Source organism: Phoxinus phoxinus (assembly GCF_949152265.1).
Source record: "Phoxinus phoxinus genome assembly, chromosome: 13".
Lineage (NCBI taxonomy): Eukaryota > Metazoa > Chordata > Actinopteri > Cypriniformes > Leuciscidae > Phoxinus > Phoxinus phoxinus.
Genome location: NC_136888.1, coordinates 19,954,856 through 19,978,902, shown reverse-complemented (window position 1 = coordinate 19,978,902; position 24,047 = coordinate 19,954,856). Strand labels below are relative to the sequence as shown.

The 24,047-nt window shown below is 39.6% G+C and overlaps 1 protein-coding gene across 13 annotated transcripts in view; it reads left to right on the top strand.

Moving 5' to 3' along the window:
- Positions 1 to 24,047, top strand: part of wdpcp (WD repeat containing planar cell polarity effector) — a 101,028-nt gene that overhangs the window by 60,360 nt on the left and 16,621 nt on the right. For 12 of the 13 annotated variants that reach the window (XR_013800106.1, XR_013800107.1, XM_079633828.1 and 9 more), the window contains 7 exons: positions 493 to 543; positions 2,734 to 2,804; positions 3,170 to 3,229; positions 5,118 to 5,232; positions 7,753 to 7,889; positions 13,136 to 13,327; positions 19,007 to 19,652. Coding sequence is in view for 11 of the 13 variants with exons in the window: in XM_079633828.1 (XP_079489954.1) it covers positions 493 to 543; positions 2,734 to 2,804; positions 3,170 to 3,229; positions 5,118 to 5,232; positions 7,753 to 7,889; positions 13,136 to 13,327; positions 19,007 to 19,652 (1,272 nt within the window). In the remaining 2 variants the exon portion in view is untranslated. Of the gene's footprint in view, positions 1 to 489; positions 544 to 2,733; positions 2,805 to 3,169; positions 3,304 to 5,117; positions 5,233 to 7,752; positions 7,890 to 13,135; positions 13,328 to 19,006; positions 19,653 to 24,047 lie in introns of those variants that run through there. The other variant, XM_079633830.1, reaches the window with a different exon arrangement.

The following is a 24,047-nucleotide window of genomic DNA, read 5'->3' as shown; positions in this document are numbered from 1 at the left end:
GAGCAAGTTGTCTGATTGTCTGCAACCATAGTTAGAGGGATGTATGAATATCTATATCTGCAATAGAAAAACGAACACAATACAATAAGACGAAGACATCAGCTAACACGATATTAAAAAGTTACCATAGTTAAAGTAAAAACATTAAAAAGTACTATAGTAAAAACCTGCAATATTGAGTTAATAAGTATAAAAACACAAACCAACACATTCTCACCTGTGAAAGGTTATCCCGTTTCTTTGGGAATTTAAATCTCGTTGGTTTCACAACCAGAAACTGCGCAATGTTGTGTAATCATTGATTCTTACTGTGATGCATTCATTGTTGTATATTGTTAGTAGATAGATTAAACTGTTTTTTTTTTTAATTGAGTGTACTTTCTACAAAGGGCCAAAACACCCACATATGCACATAAAACTCGCTTTCGCATTCTTTCGGAAGATTAAAAAAAAACATAAAAATGTTCTTACAATGTTTCCTTCTTTGTGCAGCCTCTCCTACAGATCAGCATTACTACAATGAGAAACAGCAGTTTGCAGACAGTAAGTAATCCATCTTCAAACAATTAACCTTCATGTCAATGATCATATTAGCTCATTATTTAAGAACATTGGTTTGCATGTTTCTAAAGCAACACTCATCTGATTCCTAATTTAAATTGTGCTTCAGATGCCTGGAAAATGAAGTGCCCCATTAGAGCAAATCTGACAAATATTAAACATCACTCCATTATCCCTCCACTTCTTTAACCCTCATGAGCCTGATGCAACATTAATGAAGAAGAATGGAATGAAAAAAAATGCTGAATAAGGCTACAAGTCACGATGATGAACAATTTGAATGACGTTTTATTAAGCTTTTGCACAATAAATGTATTTTTATGACAGTTCTACAGACTTCATTAAGGTCTTCAGTGCAGCAGTCCCTTACTAAAAGTATTGTGTTGTCACCATGGTACAGTGATGGTATACTACCATAGTACTGATTAATACCATAGTTCTGATAGTACTCATAGTACGGTATGTTCTCCAAAGTACTTTGAAGAAAACAGTATGGTACCATGTCAAATAACCTGGTAATATGCGATGTTTGGGTACTTTATTGTTGACCATGTTAAATGTTTTGCCTGGACCATTTCCATTTTCCCAGCTTCACATTTGACCATTGCACAAGTTTACAGTGTTTCTTTTCTCCTTTTAGATTTTGTATTCATTTTAAGACAAGTACAGCCCGTTAATGTAGTTTATTATAGGACTGGCTCTCTAATGTATATGTCTTTTTCACATCAGTTATGATGTTGTCAGATGTTCACTTCCAGTATGGCCAGTGCCTTCCCACTGTGATGCCCAGTTACTTCCTAACGCTCACACTGCTGGTGGGGTAACTCCCGTCGCCCTCGAGAGAAACACAAACACCCTTATCAGGAGACACAGACCCGTCCCCCTCTCGCCCCCGTCCTGCTCATCTCCCATCCCCTCTCCTTCATTTGCATTCATTTATTTCTGCATCCTCTTACTCCTAAAAGACAGGAGACATGTCTTAATGATGTAGAAATAATAATAATGATAATAATAATAATAATAAATACAAACAGATTGGATTTGATTGCGGAATCTTTACGAAAACAAATAACAGACCTCCATTTCTGTTGGTCCCTGTCCCGGATGAACGTATTAATGCATAAATGCAAACGCATACTCACAGATTGAACTTAGCCGAGAATTCTATTAACGTTTCTTTCTCTTTTTTTCCCCCCTTCGCTGGTTTGCTCCAGAGGGAAACAGGGACTGAGATCTAAGCGGAAATTTGGGGGGCTTTGTGAGCGGAACGAGGCATTTTGGAGTGGCGTATTTAATGTGTTTAATATGTTATGGTAACTTTGAGTTCTTCCCTCGGGTGACTGTGCTAACTCAGGGAGCGCTGATTGAATGAGACTGCGGCGTTACACTGAATTTAGCCTCTGTTGCGCTATTAGTTAATATTTCGCCTTTAAATCCCTTCTGTCTACAGCATGAGAGAAATAAAAAGAGAGAAAGTAAATATTTTAGCTAATGAAAATAGAGGAATGTTTTACACATTAAATGGAGGAGGTTTATTATCCACACTTTGCATTGTAGATCAAAGGAAAACATTCATTTTGGAGTTTGATTGGAAAGAAACTCTTTGCAAAGAAAGACTTTTCTGTAAAAAGGAAAAACATTTGCATAAAACTTGAATGCAAATGGGATGAGACTTTTAGTTTTTAAAACTCACTTTAACATTTAATGAAATATTAAATAATTATTAAATATAATAAATTTTTATATTTGAAAAATTTAATTATTAAAATATAAATGTTAAAATATGAAAATCCATTAAACAAATATTGATAATTACTTATTATATATTAATATTAATTATACCTTTCTTAACTTTTTAACAATGATTTTATTTCTTTACAAAAAAAACCTTTATTCTCCTCGTTATTCTTCAGTTGATATGTCCCTTGTTTGCATGTGTTTGTACCCAAATCATCATCAGGATTGAAATGAGAGGATTTCATTCTTGAGCTGTCAGCTCAGATTCATTTGTAGGGTGACCTCAGGTGGAGCTGTATTTCAGGGTCAATCCTCTTCGCCCTTAAAAAAACCCACAAACACAAAAACACATTCTTTTGGCTGTCTTTTATTGCTTCTTTTTTGCCTCTGATGACGGTGCATTTCATACCTGTGTCCTCTCTGTCTGTCACTCAGGTCGGGGTTACCCATGGTTCCTTAGTAACCGTCGTCCGGAGAAGCTGCGTGATGCCCTAAAGGAACTAGAGGTATTTGTTTACATTTCCTGCAGTCCGATTAACAAATAGGAGCATTCTCTCTCTCTCTCTCTCTCCTTTCATAAGGAAAGAGAAAATCCCCCCGACCTCTCTCGCTTGCTCTCGCTCTCTCTCAGCACCTGTGTGGGTGCCTCTCTGTCATCGTGGGGGATATTTGAGGGGGATGATTGGGACTGTGAGCTGGCTCTCTCTCTCTGCCTCTGGCTCTCTCACACAAACCTAGCTTTGTTCAGTCCAACTCGGGCTCATTTTAGCTGCCTCTCCGTATCTGAAACTGGAAACATCCTTCTAAACCTGACCCTGAAAACAGGGTCTGCTCATTCCTAGTACACATTCTCTGTCTCTCTTTCTCCCAGGAGCTGCTGCAGTCATGCCCGGTCATGAGTGTCAGATGGAGAAGCAAGCAGTGCTGTCAGGTACCTTACCCAGCATGCACCAGTACCCAGCAGGCATCAGGCCTTCTTGGCATGAGTTGGCTCGTGTAGCAGAGGTCAGGCAATGAGCATATGCAGACTGTTTGTGTCAAATACTCTTGGGGAATTTATCTCTGGGATCAAAAAGATTCCCTTCTCAAACACATCACTGTAGCCCAGCGGTTTTCCGTTCAGTGTGGTTTCTTCAGCCACATGCGCACACATTTTTCGCACCTAAAGTGCTTGATTTAGGCCGTTTTAAAAGGTCAGGGAGATCAAACGTTGTTCGACTTTTTATTTTATTTTTATTTTTTTGGTGGTCAGAGATGGTTTTTCCTGCCCAACAGCAGGGTCTGATTGGACGCTGTGACCTTTATCCACTGTTCACGTTCTATAGAGATGAAATTCCACCTTATTCCAGACAGAATGTTATCAGGCAGCGATTTTTAAAGGGATAGTTCACCTAAAAAAATTCTGTCATCATTTACAATACTTGATCCCCATTTTATTTCAAACTAAAATAAGATATTTACCGGTAGTATCAGCTGTTTTTGTCCATATTTTGAAAGTTAATGGGTCCCAAAATTTCAAGCTCCAAAAAGAACAAAAAGGTGGCTTGAAAATAGTGCTGTAAATCATTTAAAAATGTATTTGGTTAATCACACACATTAAGTAAGGGATAATGTATAGCGAGGCGGTTGTTATACCGAATACAACCCCGACAGGCTGATCGGGACCCCGGCGCGAAGCAAAGTCTCCTGAATTATCCCGCTTATTACATGGCTACCTACCAAATAAATCAATAATTTGACACAAAATATTGATTTAAAAAGGAGTTTATTGATTTAAAAAACAATTGTATTGCTTCCGTTAAAGAACACTGTGTCCATGGCAACGCTCTGTTTTTCATGGCAACGGTGTGTTATGCTTAGCAGCGGTCTGTTATCAAGAAATAACAGGCCGCATTCTACATTAGAATTTAACCAAGCCATGTAATCATAAATACAGTATATTTCACATTGAATGTGGAAGCAACATAAAGAGAGTATTTAAAATATTTAATATTATAAATATTTAGTTAATGTCATCTTTTCACATTTATTTTCCCTCTATTCATTTTGTTATTATTATTATTATTTATGGGGATAAAATGCAATTATAGCCATTTAACATTAGAGTGTAATTAAAAACCAGGCCTAAATTGAAAATTGTCAGATTGTCTTTATCATTTATCAAAAATTAAATGAAAAATTAAATGAAAATATTATAACTAATAATTTAACTTTTTTTTTAAATGGGGGAAAAATACATTAGCATTGCTGCTTCAGGAATAAAAAAAAAATATATATTGTTTTAAATATTTGTAACATTTTAAACGGCAAATATTAATTTCAGAAATTATAAAGTTATATTTCCCAACCTTACTTTGGTGGTTTCATCCAACTTTTCTGAAGCCATACGATCATACTGCATGTGACATTTGATGAACATATCGGTATTTAACCCTTTATTCACTCTCAAATCAAATCAAAGCATTGATCAACACCTACATATACAGACTACATCAATTATGGCTTCACAAACCTTGACAAACCTTGCTTCTCAAATGGCCAAACGTCATAATGTTTGAGGTTTGTGTCACCATATTTGATGTAGTCTTTGTATGCATTGAACAGTGTTTTGATTTGGAGCTTGACCAAACAGCTGGAACTTTTTTGCTCTACATAAAAAGAAAGATTTGGAATGACACAAGGATGAATAAATGATGACAGAACAATAATTTGTCCGTGTGAACAATTCCTTTAAATGTATTCTTGTTTTACTCTGAAGATTTACAATCATAAAGTCCCATTCAGTGTGAATGTGTTATGGTTCGTTACTGTGTGTGTAGATGCTGTTGAGATCAGGTGTGTTGGTGACCCTTATCCTGGGTGGAGCTCAGGTTGAACGAGTGGCCATTGACAGAACGCTGGTGGGGCGACTACCTGCTGACACCATCAGTGACGGTGAGTAAACGCGTACTCACACGCTACCCTTCTTCTCTTCTTTTTTCTTTCTCTCCTCTTCTTGTCTCTCCCTCTCTCTTTGCAGTTTCGCTCACTGCTCATTTTCCCAGCATGGGCCTGGGCGGCACGCACACCCACAGGTCAGGAACGGCAGTCCCTTCTGTTTCTCCTTCTTCCGTTACTCCCAGAGGAAGTTCGAAAAGCACGGACACGCACACACATACATGTCGAGGTTCCTCCTGAATCTCAGGGGAATCTGCCATGGCTCCCTGTCTTATTTCTGGTTTGTGAAATTGGACACACTCCCAAATCTGCTAATTATTTTCTCATATCATTTATTGTTTAGAGCTTATATGGCTAAAGCTCTCTGTGCCAGGTCTCTAGATACCTGACAAACCTCTCTCTCTCTCTTTCTCTCACTCTATCTCTCTCCCTCTGTCAGCCCACCCCTTCCTTTTTCCTAGTAGCCCCCCCATAGAGTGCCATTCAGGCCCCCAGAGCCCCTAATTACCAGAGTAATTATGTGTGTGTGTCTGAGAGAGAGAGAGTGTAAGGGTGGGGGTGCCAGGAAGGCTTCTGCATCTGTCACTTATTCAGTTAGTTTCACACACGCAGTCAGACCTGTTCTGGCCTTTATTACTTTGTGAGTGCTGTAGTAAAAAGAGAGAGATCGAAAACTTTGATTAGCCTGTGATTTTGAAAAACACACTTTTTAAACCCAAAATCATCTGTAATGCATCTATCTATAGCGGTTTCATTAGTACAGTCACAGGTTAAGAAGATTTTTAAGACGTATGGACAGCCAAACAATTATATGAGAGGCATTTGGGAATATTTTATATTTGTTGGAAACTCCCACAGTAATCTTTGGTAAAAACGGCTTAGTATTTTTGAGTCCATTAATGACGCCTAAACCGTAATGAACTACATTTTAAATATCCACCATTATTGAATATTGTATTTTTTTTTCTTTTCTAGAAATTAATTTCTCTGTTGGTAAGAGCTTCAGACAGTGATGTAAACACGTTTCAAATGAATGGAGTATTAACTAACTAAGCAGATTTAGGGGAATTTATTGATTTATTCTGCTAACCCGCCGCTCGTATGTTCCAAAACCTGTTTACTAGCCCCTGGACACAAATTTGGATATTTTTTTTGGAAGGATTATCATGGAATCTTCCCATTAATTTGGCCATGATTACTGAACACTAATGCATGTGTATTTTCTCTGAAATTGTTGTAATCTTTTAAAAGCATGTTGAGTATTCCATGTTTTTATTTTTTTGTTTTTATTTTCCAAAGGGATAATGTAATTTAATTTGATAGAGTGTATCGTTTACATTTTAGAATTTCCAAATCACTCTTGAGCCTCTCAAAGTACGTGGCTAAGCTAAAACTTTGGTTTAAGCAAAAATGATTCCTTTAAATTCCAAAAGTAGATTTATTTTTTAAACACACAATACATTTACATTTATGCATTTGGCAGATGCTTTTATCCAAAGCGACTTACATTGCATTTCAAGGTACACATTTTACATTCTTATCCGTTTTTGCTTTCCCTGAGAAACGAACCCATGACATTGGCGTTGCAAGTGCCAACGCTGTACTGTTTGAGCTACAGGAAAGCAATACATTTTTTTTTGCAAATGTGTATGTTTTCTTTGTCATTAAAGACTTGCTAAAGTATAACTTAAAAATGACGCTTAAAAATACTGCATTTAACACACTATTCCTTTGAAATTAGCACCCTGTTTTATGCTTGAATGTGAGATGATTCATAATTACTGCAGAAGCGCTGATATTCCGTCTCTAATTGCTGTTCAGGTTGGAAATTCCAGCCCTGAATATCATCCTCAACTAAACCTGCTTCTCTGAATGGGTTGTATTAGTTTTTTTGCCGTTTAATTGGTTTCATAAACAGATTAATTTTTTAGGAAGGGAAGGTTAATTGCTAATCACAGTGTGGAGAGCTTGTCAACAGTTTCACTGCAAATGTCTCTCTTTAACATGAAAGCTGCATACCCTACAGGCTTTACAGTCTGTCTGTCTTCTCTCTCTCTCTCTGTCTCTCTCTTTCTCTGTGTCTCTCTCTCTCTCTCTCTCTCTCTCTCTCTCTCTCTCTCTCTCTCCCTCCTCTTAAACTACTACTCTGACTCACTTATGAAAATGATTCATTTTGTACGTTTCTGTGTGTGTGGGTCAGATTTTACTAATTTTACTAGACATTTTTTTTTTTTTTACTAGACTTTTACAATTTAAGGACCAAATATCCCCACAAGCATAGTAAAACCTGAAATCACCTGCATTGCTTGAACCAGCCAATAGTCAAATGTCAAACTTCCATTTGGGAAATTTGGACTTAGTTATTTAGTTGTAACTTAGTTACAGATTGTAAATGATCTGTAGCTTTTCTGTTTTCTGTTGTCCTCATTTAGATAGCAAAGTAAATGTGTGCACACGCTATGTCTTCTCACAAGCTCATATGAGTTTTGACCTTTGACCTTGCTCTGTGGTTTTCAGCGGTGATTGGCGATCGCTTCCTGCTGTTCTCGCTGATGGAGAGGAGTCAGGTGTGTCAGGTTTACTTGAACAGGAAGAACCAGAGCTCACCTGAACCAGCACGACACATGGAGAAACTCACAGCTGCAGAGATTAAGGTAACACACACCTTTTACATCCACATCCACACATTAGCACATTTTAGGAGGAAAGGCAGCACAGCCTCTCCTGCTTTCAATTAAAACGCTTTAATGAGGCTGGTCTGGCTCTTTCCACAGGGCTTTTAACTCTAATAATTGCCTGGCTTTACTTGCTTTCTTTTACCACTGGGACAGGTAACACTGTGATTACTGGAGCTCTTTTCTAATGCACACCTGTGGGGAACATCACGTCCAAACACACAGCACTTCTCTCTTTATAGAGATATCACATCCTTTATGACAGTACATCTATAAGAGGAAATGTTTTTCCCTCTATCTCTACATTTCTTTTTCTGTAATTTAACAAAAAATAAACTAAGCATTTTTTTTAAAGGTAAGAGAGTTGCAGATTGTGAACGCCCTCTAATAACTGTTATGCATCAAGTAGCCTAAATTTAAAAATGCTTTTTTGAAAACATAGCGACATAAAGCAGTTTTTCAGTGTGCACTTTACACACTGTTTTCCCACATTGCTAGTACCTAAATAGGAAGAACCAAAACACAAATGTTTTGTATTTGGAGATAAATTAAATTTGGAATATTTACATTTGGATCTTTGCATTTTGGCAGGTACTTTTGGCTAAAAAGATCAGTTATATTTATTAACAATTTATTTTTGTATGAACCAATAATCAGGTAACAAGATGGGCAGGGTTAGACAATATGTAGGAAACATACATGACTAGCCATGTGCTTAAACCAAACATGACAACATGAGAGCACTCAGTCGCGTTCTACACAGCACAAGCCAAAACATGACATGAAAGCACGCAGCTGATGTAAACTTGAAGCGTGTGCTACACAAAACACATGCGGACAGAGGAGCGCACGGCCCGAGCGAACTCGAAACCACAAGCTCACACAACAAGACAAAGAGCGCATGAGAACTAGCGAATACTCATTCCGTGCGCTCACAATAGACGACAAACATTGTGACATGAATGTCCGAATCCCGACAAAAAACTGAAACCAAACTAGTGCCGCAATCAGAACACCACGGTCCGCACACAAGGCAACTCACATGGACCAAAGAGCGCACGGCTCGAGCACACTCGAATCCGTGCACTCACACAAGACAATACAGTAGCGTCAGGGCTCTGTCACAAAACCAAGAATAAACTTGACCGAAGTGACAGAACCCTGTCCTGCCGGCCAATCAGGAACCCCAGCAGACGGCCAGGGCGGGACCGGAGGGACGAATCAGGCGTACTCCGTTGCATCTGGAGTCTTAGCAGAGTGCCGGGGCGGTGCCGGAGGTACGGACCAGGCGGCCTCCGGCGGGTCTGGAGTCCTGGCAGGTGATCAAGGCGAAGCCGGCAGGGCGGCAGCAAGGGTGGAGCCGGCAGGGTAAGGCACTTGGGTGGATCTGGAGTGGCCTCCGGACCTTGTGGGGCAGAGGAAGCCTTCTTCTTCCTCCTCCATTTGTGAGGGCGAGGCGATGGAGTTTGCCGCCTCTGGGGGAGCTGCAGCCATCACAGGTGCCTCAAGAGAAACTGCAGCGGTCCCAGCCGCCACAGGAAGGGATGCAGTGGGCTCAACCACCTCTGGGTAGGTGGCTGATGAGGCGGACATGTTCTTCCTCCTTCTCCCCGAACGGGTCACCAGAGAACTGGGAACTTGGCAGTTTGTAAGGGGAATGGGGGGGGAGGGCCAAGAGGAGGAAGGCTACCTTCTTTTCCACGGTTATACACCTCATTAAGGCTGTTGATGAAAATGTCCTTAAGCACTGCGTCGCTGATGTTGAGCCCCTTCGCTACAAACAGGAACTGATGAGCAAACTCCTTCACACTGGCTCTCCCTTGTCGAAGAGAAAGGAGTTTTCTGTGTTGGTCTGCCATCTGATGAGCGGAAGGGCAGGGAGATGGGAAAAGGAAGATGCCCATTCTCTGCTGAGTCCTCTAGTGGCCAGATCGTTCTGTCAGGTTTGGGGTTGATGAAAGGAGCGAGGACTCAATGATGCAGGTTAACAGACTTTTATTTTGATAAAAAATCTAACTAAAACAAAACTACCCAGAGGGGGAAGACTTGAGTTGACTGCAGTGAAACACACAAGGAGCAGGTAAACATGGTGCACGTTAGACAACGATCTGGCACAGGACTGCAAACACAAGGAGAATAAGTAAGGAGCAAACAAAGCAGGTAACGAGGGAGGACAGGTGGAGCAAGTGAACCAATAATCAGGTAACAACATAAGCAGGGTTAGACAATAGACAATAGACAGGAGAGCACATGGCACAAGGACACATACATGACAAGCCATGTACTTACACCATGACTAAAACACAAGCACATGGCCAGTGAAACCAATCACAAGCCATGTGCGCACACAAAACGAGACATGAACACGCAGCTAATGAGAACACTTGTAAGCTGCGTGTTCACACAAAACATGACAACATGAAAGCACATAGCCAGTTGCAGTCACATGCTACACAGCACAAGACGATGTAAACATGAACCGTGTGCCACACAAAATGTAACAGCACACGTAGGGACAGAAGAGCGTACGGCCTGAGCGAACTCGAAACTGCACTCAGACAACAAGACAGAGCACACGAGAACTAGCGGATATTTATTCAGTGCGCTCACAACAGACGAAAAACACACAGAGCATGAATGTCCGAATCCCGACACAAAACCGAAACCAAACTAGATCGAAGTGCTGTGATCAGAACACCACGCTCCGCACTCAAAACAACTCACATGGCCCGAAGAGCGCACGGCTCGAGCACACTCGAATCTGCGCATTTACACAATACAGTAGCGTCAGGGCTTCGTCACAAAACCAAGAATAAACTAGACCAAAGTGACAACCCTGACACTATCTCTATAATGAAATGTGACCATTATTATCGTTTTGTAAAAATTGGTCACAGCCATGTAGTTTGTCGCGAGCAGAGCAGTGGTGTAGAGGTTGGAGGGTGGGGTCAAGTCCATCTTCTCCTTTTCAGAGGAAATGAAGGTGATCACTCCATTATTTATCCCTCATCCCATTCATTCTCTGGCTTTCCAAAGCAACTTGTCTAAAAATTCATAACGGTATTTAAGAAAAAAAAAATCTTTACTCGTCTTCTTTTTGAAAGCATTAACCTCATTTTAATGGGCCGGAGACCAAGTGTGCGGAGATCACAATTTGGATGGGTCTGATTATGGACTAAACACAATACATAAATACATCAGGCTCTTAACACCCTCCGCACCCGAACATTATCGCATTACTGGAGCGCTTTGTTGCGATGGCAGCCTGAGTATGAAAGCAATCTCTCCTGCGGTGTGGCTGGCTCCAGCAGCATGGCTCTGATAAGGGGACCGTACGCCCCCCCCAAAAACCCTCTCCTCCCTCCCCGACACCACCCCCGCCCACCACATCCCCCATCCCAGCCCGGCCGGCCCCATCCACTGCCTGCTCCACTGGACTAAGCTTTGAGCCTAATCCTCCAGAAAGAGGGTCTGATTATTGCTGACCAGCAAGCACAGGCAAGATGGGGAATCAAGTTTTGGGGGAGGGCAGAAAGAGACCGAGAGAGAGAGAGAGAGAGAGAGAGAGAGAGAGAGAGAGAGAGAGAGAGAGAGAGAGAGAGATGAATGTTATTTTCCCACAGTCTGTATTGGTTTATTTTGTTTTTGTTTGTTTATTAATCTTATATAAATCATTTTCATGGTGGATGATACTTAAATGCACGATTAGTCTTTACAGGCGCAATGTGAAGGTCAAGGTTAAATGAAGAACAGTTTTTGTTGTCATGGGTAGACTGTAGTACATTTCTAGTCCTCCCTATTGTGCACAGATAGAGTTGTTGACATAAAGAGAGACTCAGTGTTTGCTCTCTTGATAAGGCCTTTCAGAATGAAGTATATGGAAATGACTGCTATTATGTTGCATGAATAGGCACTGACTCTATAAGAGCCATATCGTATTTTCATGCCATTTATTCGTACTATTGGCTGCATTGAGGGTCTGCTTTAAATCCTCGACCCAGAACTGCTGAAATAGCACATGATGAGCCGTTGCAGATATGAGATAGAGTTTAATGCAACGGCATGAGACAGTGGCGCAGTGTAGGAGAGAATATCGCTCAATATTGCACTTTTATTGCAGTCCCATAAACAGATAGTGGATTTAATGCCCTTTCAAAGGAAGTAGTTATGAATACATCAATTATTATGTCTACGTTGAGGCTAGACAGTCTTGAGTGATTAAAGCTTTTTGTGCATCAGCCAAACAGCAGGTGTGTCTCAATCAGGTGCGGCTCATTTTAATGAAATTTGGTAGTCAGACTTAGTCAGCAGCAAAACACTGGCCTTTGGTTCATTAGAAACCTGTAATTTTGGGTGGTTTTGGATTGATCTGTGCTGCATATTTGCTGATTTATCTTAGATTCTGAGGTATATTGAGTATGCCATTTGATTTAATTTGTTCAAAACTACGTCACTATGGTAAGCCTACTGTAAAAGTTTAAATTCAGAGCTGTCAGGTTTGATTTGGTGGGAATTATTAGGCTTCCGTCATTTGTCGTTGTGTCTTTCCCAAAGGAAAGACAAGAAGGTTCTAATATTATTGCGGCTGATATGCTACTTACTTGCTCAGATGTTTTTCAGAGAGACTGATGTCTTATTGTAAGTGATCTTGGTGTAGATGTTTCTTGTGGATGCCCATTTCCACTTCTAATTTAAAATAATAATAAAAAAGGATTTAATATAATTATTAAATATGATATTATTTTAAAATGTGAGATACAGTTTAAAAAATATATTATGTAGTAAGTACACTACGTACATATAGCAAGTATGTAAGTACATGTTGTTTCTTAATATTATTAAGTACTTAAGTGTAATTACAGTGTAACAAAGACACCTCAAAATCAAGTGTAACCGGTTTTTCCATAGGATTTTCCTTTTTTTTCTTTCCGAATCTAATTCATTCCTGCCACACTGTGGTTTATGAAAGTGAAAGCATCTAGAGATATTATTAGCAATCATACAAATATCTTGTTACCTTCAAACATCTCGTCAAGTGCAGAACAAATACAACTATGAATCTAATAAAAACCCCAACAAAAAATAACAATGCCCTGCTACCTGAAACGTCTCAGGCCACATTAATAAAGCAGCACGCAGCTGTAATGTGTTATGCAGAGGAATTGAGGCAATGTTTTATAGATGTTTTGTGGTCTGATTCCTTTACGGTTGTTGTTCTTCCGCAGGTTTCAGTGGTGGACTTACCTGGCGGGGGACGCCGCGTGGAGCGCCACATGGGTCTGAACCGGACCCAGGATGTGGCCGTGTGCTGGTGGCCGCTCTGTAACGAGGATGTTAGGCCTTGGTCTCCCATCCCTAGTGCAGCGGACAGGGCCAACCTGGTGCTGCTCGCCTGCTCGGATACCCCGGGGCTTACGGTAAGCAGACCCTCACATGGCTTCAGGGTTGGCCTTTTATCCCTTTCTAAACTAATATTTTTTGGTTAGAAATATGTGAGATAAATTACGTGAGAGTGAGATTTTGAAAAACTCGAAGGTCAAATAAAAACCGGAGTGTGACCTCCTAAATAATATAAATACTTTTAATAATGCCCTCACAATGCTCTTTTGCTCAAGGTTTTGGAAAGATTCTCAATCCCTTTTTCACCCCAGTCTTTTTGTCCCATTGTACCTTTCTTTTTTCTCTTTTGTCATGCTTTACCAATCACCATTGTATTTCTCAATGAGGTGCTGTAACTCACAGACTGTTCACTTGAACTTTTTCTTTACGTGAACAGCCAACCTTTGACCTTCCTGTGTAGCTGACACTCTTTCATTGTACAATGTATTTTGCTCTCCAGTTAATGCGCAGTTATGCAACAGCTACACAGCGAATGTTTTCTTGATTCAAAAAATATTAAGCGTATAGAATAGAATTGCACGCATTAATCTATCATCCTTTTTAAAGGTACCACTCATTTTATGCTTGCCTCACTCTGGATAGCATGTCTTGGACTTACTGATGTCTAGCAGTATCAAATACAGCATCATGCACGTTTTCAGAATCAGTCATGATTTATTTATTCATTACTACATATATATATATATATATATATATATATATATATATATATATATATATATATATATATATATATATATATATATATATATATATATATATATATATATAATTTTAGTAAACCAAGTTTAATTATTTAACTAAAAAGTCACTCGTATTCCATGCAGTGATAAAATACTTTTAAAGCTTTTATTAGGGTACTGATATGACCAGAGTATTTGTCTCAAAAGCACTAATTTTTTTTTTTTGTGTAAAACGTTTTTTAATGAGAAAAAATAAGAAGAGTAGCTCTCAAGAACCACTTATAAGACTGTCCGTCCACTTCTCCATCTCTCCATTTCTACTGTACATTCCTTCTTTTTCCTGCCTCTCAGCGCTGTTTAATTTTGAATGGCGATGATTCAAAAATCAGCAAGCAGTGCTTAAACTCCCAACGTTGCACTCTGGTTTTAAACATATGCAAAATCTTCACTCGCAGAGCAGGGAATGAGAGAGACGGAGCGGCGTTTCCAATTGCAAATGCACCAAATGAAAACAAACAAGGGATGGAAAAATGCTAAATAAAAAAATAAAAGGGGGGGCAGCGTGGAGCGACGCTGATTTGCTCTGGTTGGAAATGAACCCTGGATTTATCCTGGGCCTTCACCTATTTATTTTCCTCTCTTTCTTTCTTTTTTCCCTTCTGTCTCTCTCTCTCTTTTTTCTACGGTAAAAAAACATTAAAGTGTCTCTCGCCTTCATCGTTTCTAATTAAAGTGTTTGTTGTCATTTTCAGATCCATGGTGTGAAATCAAGCTAGCAGTTTATGTAAGACGCGAGCGGTGAATCAAACGGTTCGCTCGGCGCACAGACACACACTTCAATCAATTCTGCCTCATATATATGTTCCCTTTGTTAAGTTTGCTATCTGCATGCTAAACCCATTTTCTGCTTAGTCTTCAGCATTTAAAAAGTACGCTTTCTTTCCCTATGTGGTCTTAATTCTTACCCCTCGCAGATAAGCACTGCCAAGAGACACACTGGGAAAAACACTCGTGCACACACTTATTTATGCAAACGTTTAACATTTTTAATCAATTCCCCTGTTCCTGGAATTTAACGATTTTAATAAAAAGAATTTTTATAAATACACTTCACTTATTTTGCATGTTGAGGTGGTTGTTATGTTTTCAGTAAGCATTTGATATCTCTCTCTTTTTTCCTTTTTTGATAGTTGTTTTGCATATTGAGGTGGTTGTTGTTATGTTTTCCGTGCGCATTAGATGTTGTTGAATATCCTGTTATCTCTCTCAGAACACTTCTCTTCATTTGTTTGATCTGCATATTTACCAGGCGTCTGTACTCTATTTACAAATTGCCACATTTCTTATGTCTTCAACCAAAAGCATATTATGCTTTTCACCCAGTGTGGAATGATAGCAGAAAAGGATAGTTTTACAGTTTTAAGGCCTGTTTGAAAATTACTCCAGACATCACACATGAACAATGGAGTCAGTGACTTTCGGGGCGGTGCACTTTTTTTAAAGGAACTTTTTGAGGAAATTTTGTGGCCGCAAATGGTTAAACTATCTTAAAAAAAAAAAGTCATGAGTATTTGTTTTTGTGTGTTTTGTATGTTTTGTCAGTTTTCCATTTGATAATGATCCTAACGGATTTGCTCATAACAATTTCTTCAAAGCTTGGGGTTGGTAATACTTTTTAAGTACAGGTTTTAGTTTTTTTACATTGTGAATTATTATTACAATTAAAAATAACAGAAATTTTGTATATATTTTAAAATATAATTTACTCCTGTGATGTCAAAGCTGAATTTTCAGCATCATTACTCCAGTCATCCTCAATCCACAAAGAAATCATTATAATATGCTGATTTGCTGCTTAAGAAATATTTCTTATTATTATCAATGTTGAAAACATTTGTGCTGTTTAATATTTTGTGAAACCAGTAAGACATTTTTCAGGATTATTTGGTGAATCAAAAGTTCAAAACAACAGCATTTATTTGAACTAGAAATATTTTGTAACATTGTAAATGTCCTGAGTGTCAGTTATCTTGAGTGTTCAGAATCCTTACTAAACGACAGTATTCATTTAAAATAATTAAAATCGTACTGACTCCAAACTTTTGAATGGTCTGCACACCTGCTCTTCTGCTGAATTTACTCCCCTTATTTTTGGATTTGGATTTAATTTATTCCTAATTCAGTGACTTTGTCAGTGTTGATTTGATTCTAGAAGGCTCATGTGGAATGGTTTCAATCTCTGTCATTTTTTCCGTGCATGGCTGCTGTTATGATTCCAGGGCATGTTATATATGAAGAGAAAAGGTCCGAGTGGAATGTGATTTCCCGGGTTAAATTCTTGGGCATGTGCAGGTGCAGTAGAGCGAATGCTTCTGTGTTGATTTCATGCCACAGCGGCCTGACAAGCATCTGAGTAGCACACACATACACACACACACACACACACACACACACACACTTACACACACCAGAAGAGCGGAGACTCAGCAGCAAGAACTTTCATAGATTGCCTTCATCATCATCTCCCTTTCTCTCTCTCTCTCTCTCACTGTCCCCCTCTCTCTCTCCCTCTCTCTCACTGTTTGCTCTCTGAGCTGGAAAATTGGCTCAAAGAGCTCTACTGCTGTGAACAAGGCCTGCTGCTCAGCTGGACCTCTTTGGGTTTATCTTTCAAGCTGCAAAAGAAAGTCCAGAGAAGAGAAGAAAAGAAAAGAATAGTTTTGACCAGTGACTGAAACCAATAACTAACAGAGACTCACTTACCACTGTTAGAGTCTCTCTCTCTCTCTCTCTCTCTCTCTCTCTCTCTCTCTCTCTCTCTCTCTCTCTCTCTCTCTCTCTCTCTCTCTCTCTCTCTCTCTCTCTCTCTCTCTCTCTCTCTCTCTCTCTCCCTCTCTCCCTCTCTCCCTCTCTCTCTCTCTCTCTCTCTCTCTCTCTCCCTCTCCCTCTCTCCCTCTCTCTCTCTCTTTTGCACCCACCCACCCAACTCACCAAGATGCCGTTTGTCTTTGTGAAATTGAATCTGTCATTGTTTCAGCAGCAGCTGTGGGATTTGCAATGTTTGTGTGTGCGTGTGTGTGAATGCAGGTCTTAAGAAGGATCACTCTGTGAAGATGTTAAAACCTTTGTGGCGGGTACACTCAAAATGTCCCCCAGTGCTGAGGCAAACACACTGCCTCTCAACCAGCTCTCCTTTATTTCTTCACCTTTTTGTTTTTGTTTAGTGTTACCGTGGCAAAGAGCTTAGCGCGCTTTCTCTCTGTGGCTATCCATTACTACTAAACCGGATAAACAAGTGTGAGGATTGTGCAATTTCTCGGTAGTTCCTGATGGCACTTGTGGTCCGCGATTTTACACGCACAACAAAGCACAATGGTTTAAATGTGTATTATTAGCCAGAAGAGTATCTGTAGCACTACCTAGCATGGTATTAGCAAAGCATTAGCCTTACAAGGTCACATATTCTGGCCAGAGCAGTGAGCTGACCACCTTAAAATGGACCAGAAAGGTGTTCAACCTACTAGCTTTACTAGCTTAGTGCTAGCGGGGTCAGAATTATTGTAGTATTAGCCAAAGCAGTTGGGGCGTTGGTCTTTTGCTAGCATGGTCAGTGGGGTGTTGGTTCTGAGCCCGGGCCCAGCTGTGGACAGGCCCAGAGTGGGGGCCTCTGTGGCTGGGGCAGGTGTGTCTCAGCGGGGCCTGGCTCTGTGGAGATCTGGCACTGTTCCGGATCTCCCCTCTGTGCTGTCAGCAACTCCTCTCCCGCCCTCTCACTAAACCCCTCTCACCCCCTGGGGTGCAGCGGGAGTTGGCCCAGGGGGGATTACAGCAAAAAAAAAAAGACAAAAAAACTCATCCCCTGCTTTCACAGAAACCATCGGCAACCCGCTTAACTCAGTCTCCTACGCTGGCGCGCATGCCACGGTTCTGTGCCAGCCCATCGCTCTCAGTCTCTCTCTCTCACCACACCATCTGCACCAGAAACACACATACTACAGGTAAACCTGAACTTCCTGCGTGCTGCTGTCTGATAGGACATTTTTTAAGCTGTTTGTGTGCACATTTTGAGGTAAAATCTCCAAACAAATTTGCTCAACATCTGTGTTGGGCCTGTGATTTCTACTGTCTCAGGGATGGAGGAGCCCATGCTGAATATTTACTTTTGCAAATGTTTTGCAAACTTCTGGCCTCCCTGTGTTTTTTCAAGGCTGTCTGTGTCTTTCTTTTTTTAATTTTGTTTATCGTAATGGGTTGTTACTTTTCGCATTTATAATTTGGAAATCTAATTTAGTCACCCATTTTCTACAATTTTTTATTCTTTAGAATCTTGGCGTAGGCCGTGCACATGCTTCGACACATTGAGCTGTCGTGCTCCAAGCTTTTTTTAATGTAATTGATTATAATTAAAATTTTAAGATGATTCATTCACCATTTCACCTTAATTACATATTATGCATAACTTTTCTAAGAAAAGTTTTTGGGATGAAAGGCAAGAGTTAAGGTTGCTCAAATTGAGTTAAGGTAAAGCGGTGTCACATTTGAATCTGACTCATTAGCTGATCCCTTTACCTCTCTTCTCTTACTTACTTTCTTTTCTTTTTCTCATTTCCTATTCTTTTCTGAACTATAATACTACACACCATATATAAAATGCTAATTTAGAGAAAAATATAGATTGTAATTTAAAGTTGCAAGTACAATTATATGTATTTACAATACATTTCTGGATACATTGGTCATAAAATCCTATCTGTCAGTTGTGGGCAAAAGTATGTGGGCAAAACCTAGGGCAAAAGTATGTGACAGCAGAAAGTACCTTGGTTTCAGCAGAAATGATCTTGGTTTCAGCAGAAATTACCTTCACCAACATTTCCTGTAATTGTAGATCAGGCATGCACAACCAATTTATAAAGAAATTCAAATAGTAAATCCAAGGGGTCATATTCTTATACATATACTTACATAACTATTAAATAAAATACTTAACTTTTTACTTTGTTTCTCTCTGTGTAGGTTTTGAGCTCTGTCCGAACTGACGGGAACCCTATTGACTGCAGATTTAGTCTGACCCAACCCTACCATGTTCTGACTGTGGAGCTACACCAAGACGCCAAACACTATACGTCTAAACTGCATGAGGAGGCCCAGCCTCCCGATGTCCAAACCTGTGTGTATGAATCTGCTCATGGACGTCTCCAGCGTCTGTCCGGCACTCCTCTATCCCTCAAATCCAAACCCATAACCTGTAGTCGCGACCCGTTGGAGCGCTGGGTTCTCCTGGGGCTTCAGGACTGCTCTGTGGTACTTTTCGACCCACAGACTGGCCTCTCCCAGTGGGCCACCTGCTCCATGGTGCCGGCGATGCTAGCTTGGCATCCTTCAGGAGCTCTGCTGATGGTGGGCGGAGGTCAAGGCGAGCTCCAGTGCTTTGATATGGGGCTCTCGCCTCTCCCTCTGCGGTTAGTGAGTGAAGAACCAGTCCCCAGCTCTGCAGGCCCCAGCCTGCAGCTGTCTCGCCACATGAAAAACTCAGAGGGGCTAGAAGGGATCCAATGGGCCTACTGTCCGATATCCCAGGGAAACGAGGGTCTGGAGGCACATGATTTACTGCTGCTTCGATTTCATGGAGGGCCACTCGCTGTGCTGAAGCTAAGACTCGGTCAGTGGGACCTTTGTGTAATTGATTAAAATCAAAGTAGAGCATTTCAAGTCTAGCACTAAAGGGTCTTGAACGTTATTATATTTATATAGCCAGGAGACTTAAAACACAAACTCTTCTAAAATGGCCTTAAATACAGTCATTTAAATACAGTATGGTTAACTCCAAAGTCACATATGTTGGAACTTATGCCAGAGATCATTTACACTACACATTTACACAAAAGTTTCAAAGGTTTGAGGTCAGTAAGATTTTTGTATTATTATTCAGCAATGATGCATTACAGTGATAAAAAGTAAAGACATTTATAATGTTACTTACAAAAATGTTCTACTTCAGATAAATGCTGCTCTTTTAAACTTTCTATTCATGTGAATCTGAAGACTGGTGAAAATACAGCTATGCCATCACAGAAATTTAAATTTTAAAATATATTAAAAATACAAAATGGTTATTTTAAATTCTAATAATATTTCACAATATTACTGTTTTTACTGTATTTTTGATCAAATAAATATAGCCTTGGTGACTGGTGAGCATAAGAGACTCCTTTCAAAAATATTAAAGCATCTTACCGACCCCAGACTTTTGAATGGTAGTGTATTTTAAATGAATATTTTATTTAATTCGTTTCAAATAACAGGGCATGGCAGCATACAGTAAAACTGGTCCATGTTGCATCTCATTTTGGCTTAAAACTGCCCACACAAGATAACTTATGACTGACATGTACAGTTTAGCAACAAGTCACAGTTCAAGCTGGTTAGTCAAGTCAAGTTACCTTTATTTTTGAAAGCACTTTATACAATAGAAACAGTTTCAAATCAGAAAAGTAACAGAATTATGTTACTGTTACTTTTTGCAAACTTTGTTAAATAAGAGACGGATTCAAATTCTGCTGTAAAGCAGCTGTAGCAAGGTAGTAATGTGATTATTCAGCTCAATTTAGTTCAGTGATGAATTAGTTATGGATGAACTGGTTAGGGATTTAAATGAAATGGTTGATACCACAGTAATAGACTGACGTGGTAAAAATCATGCATAGACTGAACTCTGAATTTGATCTAAGTCTAAAGTAATAAGTACTGATAACTTCATAGACATAAGAAAACAAAAATGATTACACAGTCCTGATCTTTGATATGTAGTTTATTTTCTACCAAGTGGCACAAATGCAAAACTTTTCTTAAGAAGTTTTTGGTTAAATAAATGTTGCAGCGGTCAGTGCACATTCAACACATTGAGCTGTGGTGCTCAAATGGGTGACGCATTTGAATCCCGATTCCCATCCTTTTCCCAGTGGCAGGAAAACAGTACATATGTACATAGATATCTCGTTTTCTTGTTACTAAGTTCTCAAATAAAACTCAGAATATTTTTCAAAGATTTGATGTCACAATCCTCGCACACTTTGGCAAATCCAGTGATTAGTTCTTACAAAAGTGAGCAACCCGGTGTCTTGTTTAGGACATAAAGTCAGACGGTCAAATAAGAGCTTGCCCGATCAAGAGAGTGTGTGCTGTTATTGTTTGTAATATACATGAGAGTGTGGTTGTACCATCTGAGATTGTGCTCATTGTAGAAGACATTTGAGGGAATGGCAGAGGCAGGGGCCAAGTCTTCTGAGGTCACTCAATACCCACCCTTGGGCTGCCACCTCCAGGTGCATTCTGGGATGCATTTCTCCGATAAATCATTTACAGTGGCTTACGGTCCCTCCAGGCACCAGATAAAGTTTGCCAATCAAAACCTGCCCATGCCTAGAGTTTAATTTTGACTTTGGAAGTGAATGTGACTCCCAGCGACTCTGTCAAAGTTTTAAATGGAGAGCGTCAGCAAGAGAAAGAGTTTTCTTCGAGAGAGAGAGGTAGAAAGCAAGGGAGGGTGGAAGGGAGAGAGAGAGCGGCAGCAGTTTCCTCTCCTCTGATCGTGTGCCAAGGTTTTGATGAAGAAAGCAAACGCACATCCTTTCCGGCTGATAATTTGGAGCAGCTATAGTGAGCAGAGCTTGTTTGCCCGTTTGTCTATTTATTTGTTTGTAAACGTGTTCATTGGGCTTGTCTTGCTCACGCGCCCATATTTATTGACTTATATCTCCAAAACTGCTACATGATGAAGTGAGTGAATCGGACGCATAGAAGATGAAAGAGTTGGCAGACCTCCAGTCTTCCCAAGGAAGCAGCTCTTTCTTTTTCTTTCACTCACCCTCCCTTCTTTTTTTCCTCTCCTCCCTGAGTTATCTCATCTGGGCACGCGCTCGGCACAGGAGAGCTGCTGTACGGAGTGGATACGGGGGGCAGCTGGCCGGCACACTCTGAGAAAGTGAAAAAAAAGGGAGTGAGGGAGAAACAAGATTAATTTAAAGGAGAGGAATTTGCACAGCATTGCAGTTTGGAGGCCTTTGGTTGCATCACATAAGACACCCCGTTTGTTTTGGTTGGGCCAGATTATGCAGATTGTTAACACTTTCAATTAAATAAATGAGTGGGGTCTTTTTTTTAACCACTTAACCACAATTAGAAGACCAGGAAAAACAGCTTCCCTCGGAGTCAAAATTATTTTTTGTTTTCTATCACAATCGCCGATGAATTAAGACACCTAACTGTTATTTCAAGCTTTTATACTGGACAGAAGTTATATTTTAAAACAAACAAACAAACAAAAAACGTTTCCACTAGATTAATTTCGACATTTAAAATTTGTTTCCCATTCATTTCCAACTGGCTCATTTTTTAATGAAAGTAAGGAAAAACAAGCAAACTATTTTTTTTTAAAGTGTATATATATAACTAAAAACAAACTGTAAACCGGTGCACTCCTCCTCCTCCTCAGTGTGATGTTTGTCAGCTTGATCACAGGCCTAGGGAGAAAATTTTTCAATTTGGTGTATATGTGTGCTATAAACAGCATATTTGTGTTATTGCGACTCTCTGCAGCTCTTCTGGGTCTGTGCTGACGTCTGTCATTTCTCTCTACACTGTTATTAGTCACAGTAGTTGCTCTTCAGGGGCTTGTGGGAGGCGGCCTGTTAATTTCCCACATGCAGTTTTAATTGGACCCTCCCCGACCTCTTTTCTAAATTCACTTACAAAAAAATGGTGGCGTCATTTCATTTGCCGCAAAATGGCGCCTCCTTCTGCTCTCAGCGTCCACGGGAGGTGATTTCTGTCTGAGAGGGGACTTAGAAACAAAAAGAGATAGAAAAACAAAAAAAACAGTAATTTGCTTTTCTTTGCTGTTATATGCGTGTGTTGTCTTCCTGTAAGACTTCGTGAATCATAAATGCCGATGCTCTTGATGGGTTGTTATATTCATAGGCAACATATCTCTGTATGATGTTTGTCAATGTTTTATTTGCATGTGGTTTTTTTGTGGCTGTACTGATGGTCTCCTGTTGAGAAGCGAGCAAGGTTAAGCGTAGCTGCGATTGAGTGTGCCGTTCAGAAGCAGAGCCAGTATGGTTGGATTAAGCTCTATTACATTATTAAAGGCACCTTTACGGGTGTCAACCGCCTCAGGTGATTACTGCTCATTGTGATCACAGACGCTAACGTTCACAGAAAGTTAGCAAGAGAAACAGACAGATGAAAGAAAGGAATAGAAAGATGTGTCTGAGAGAGAGAAGAGACAGGAATGAAAGCAAGAGAGTGGAGCAGATACTTAAGCATGAGTGTGTGAAATGAAATGTAAGAGAAAGTGTGAGTAGGCCTATTTATATGAAATGCTCTCGATGCACTGTGAAATCTGCACAAACCTGAAGATATTAAAGATACCAGCTTATAATGTAACAACAGTAACAAAAAAGTACAATGTAATGTTCAAACAATTATTTTATTAGCTTACCAAAAATATTATAAATATCCATTTTTTTAGGAAAACATTTTAAACTTGTAAGAAAAAGAAAAATTAATTTTATTAATGAAAAAGTTAACTATAATTCAATTTACTTTTTTGTGCAAAATATTACTGATTTGACTAAATAACATTATTAAAATCAGCACAATTTAACAACAATGTTCAACACAACACAGCAGTCGACACAACACGTTGCATAAATATATGGGTGATAGACTATATTTAGTCAGCACTACTTGATAGAGCGGTTCAACTAAACCAAAACACATCCTTACTGTTACCTTGTTGTTGTTTTTTACTATAATTCTTAATTACTTTGTATTTCTATGTAAATACCATTGCACATACATAAGATATTTAATACCATGATAAACACTACCGTTCAAAAGTTTGAAGTCAGTAAATCAGCATATTAAAATGATTTCTGAAGGATCATGTGACACTGAAGACTGGAGTAATGATGCTGAAAAGTCATCTTTGCCATTTCAGGAATATAGGAATCAGGAAATGATTTTTTATTTGCAATAATATTATATAATA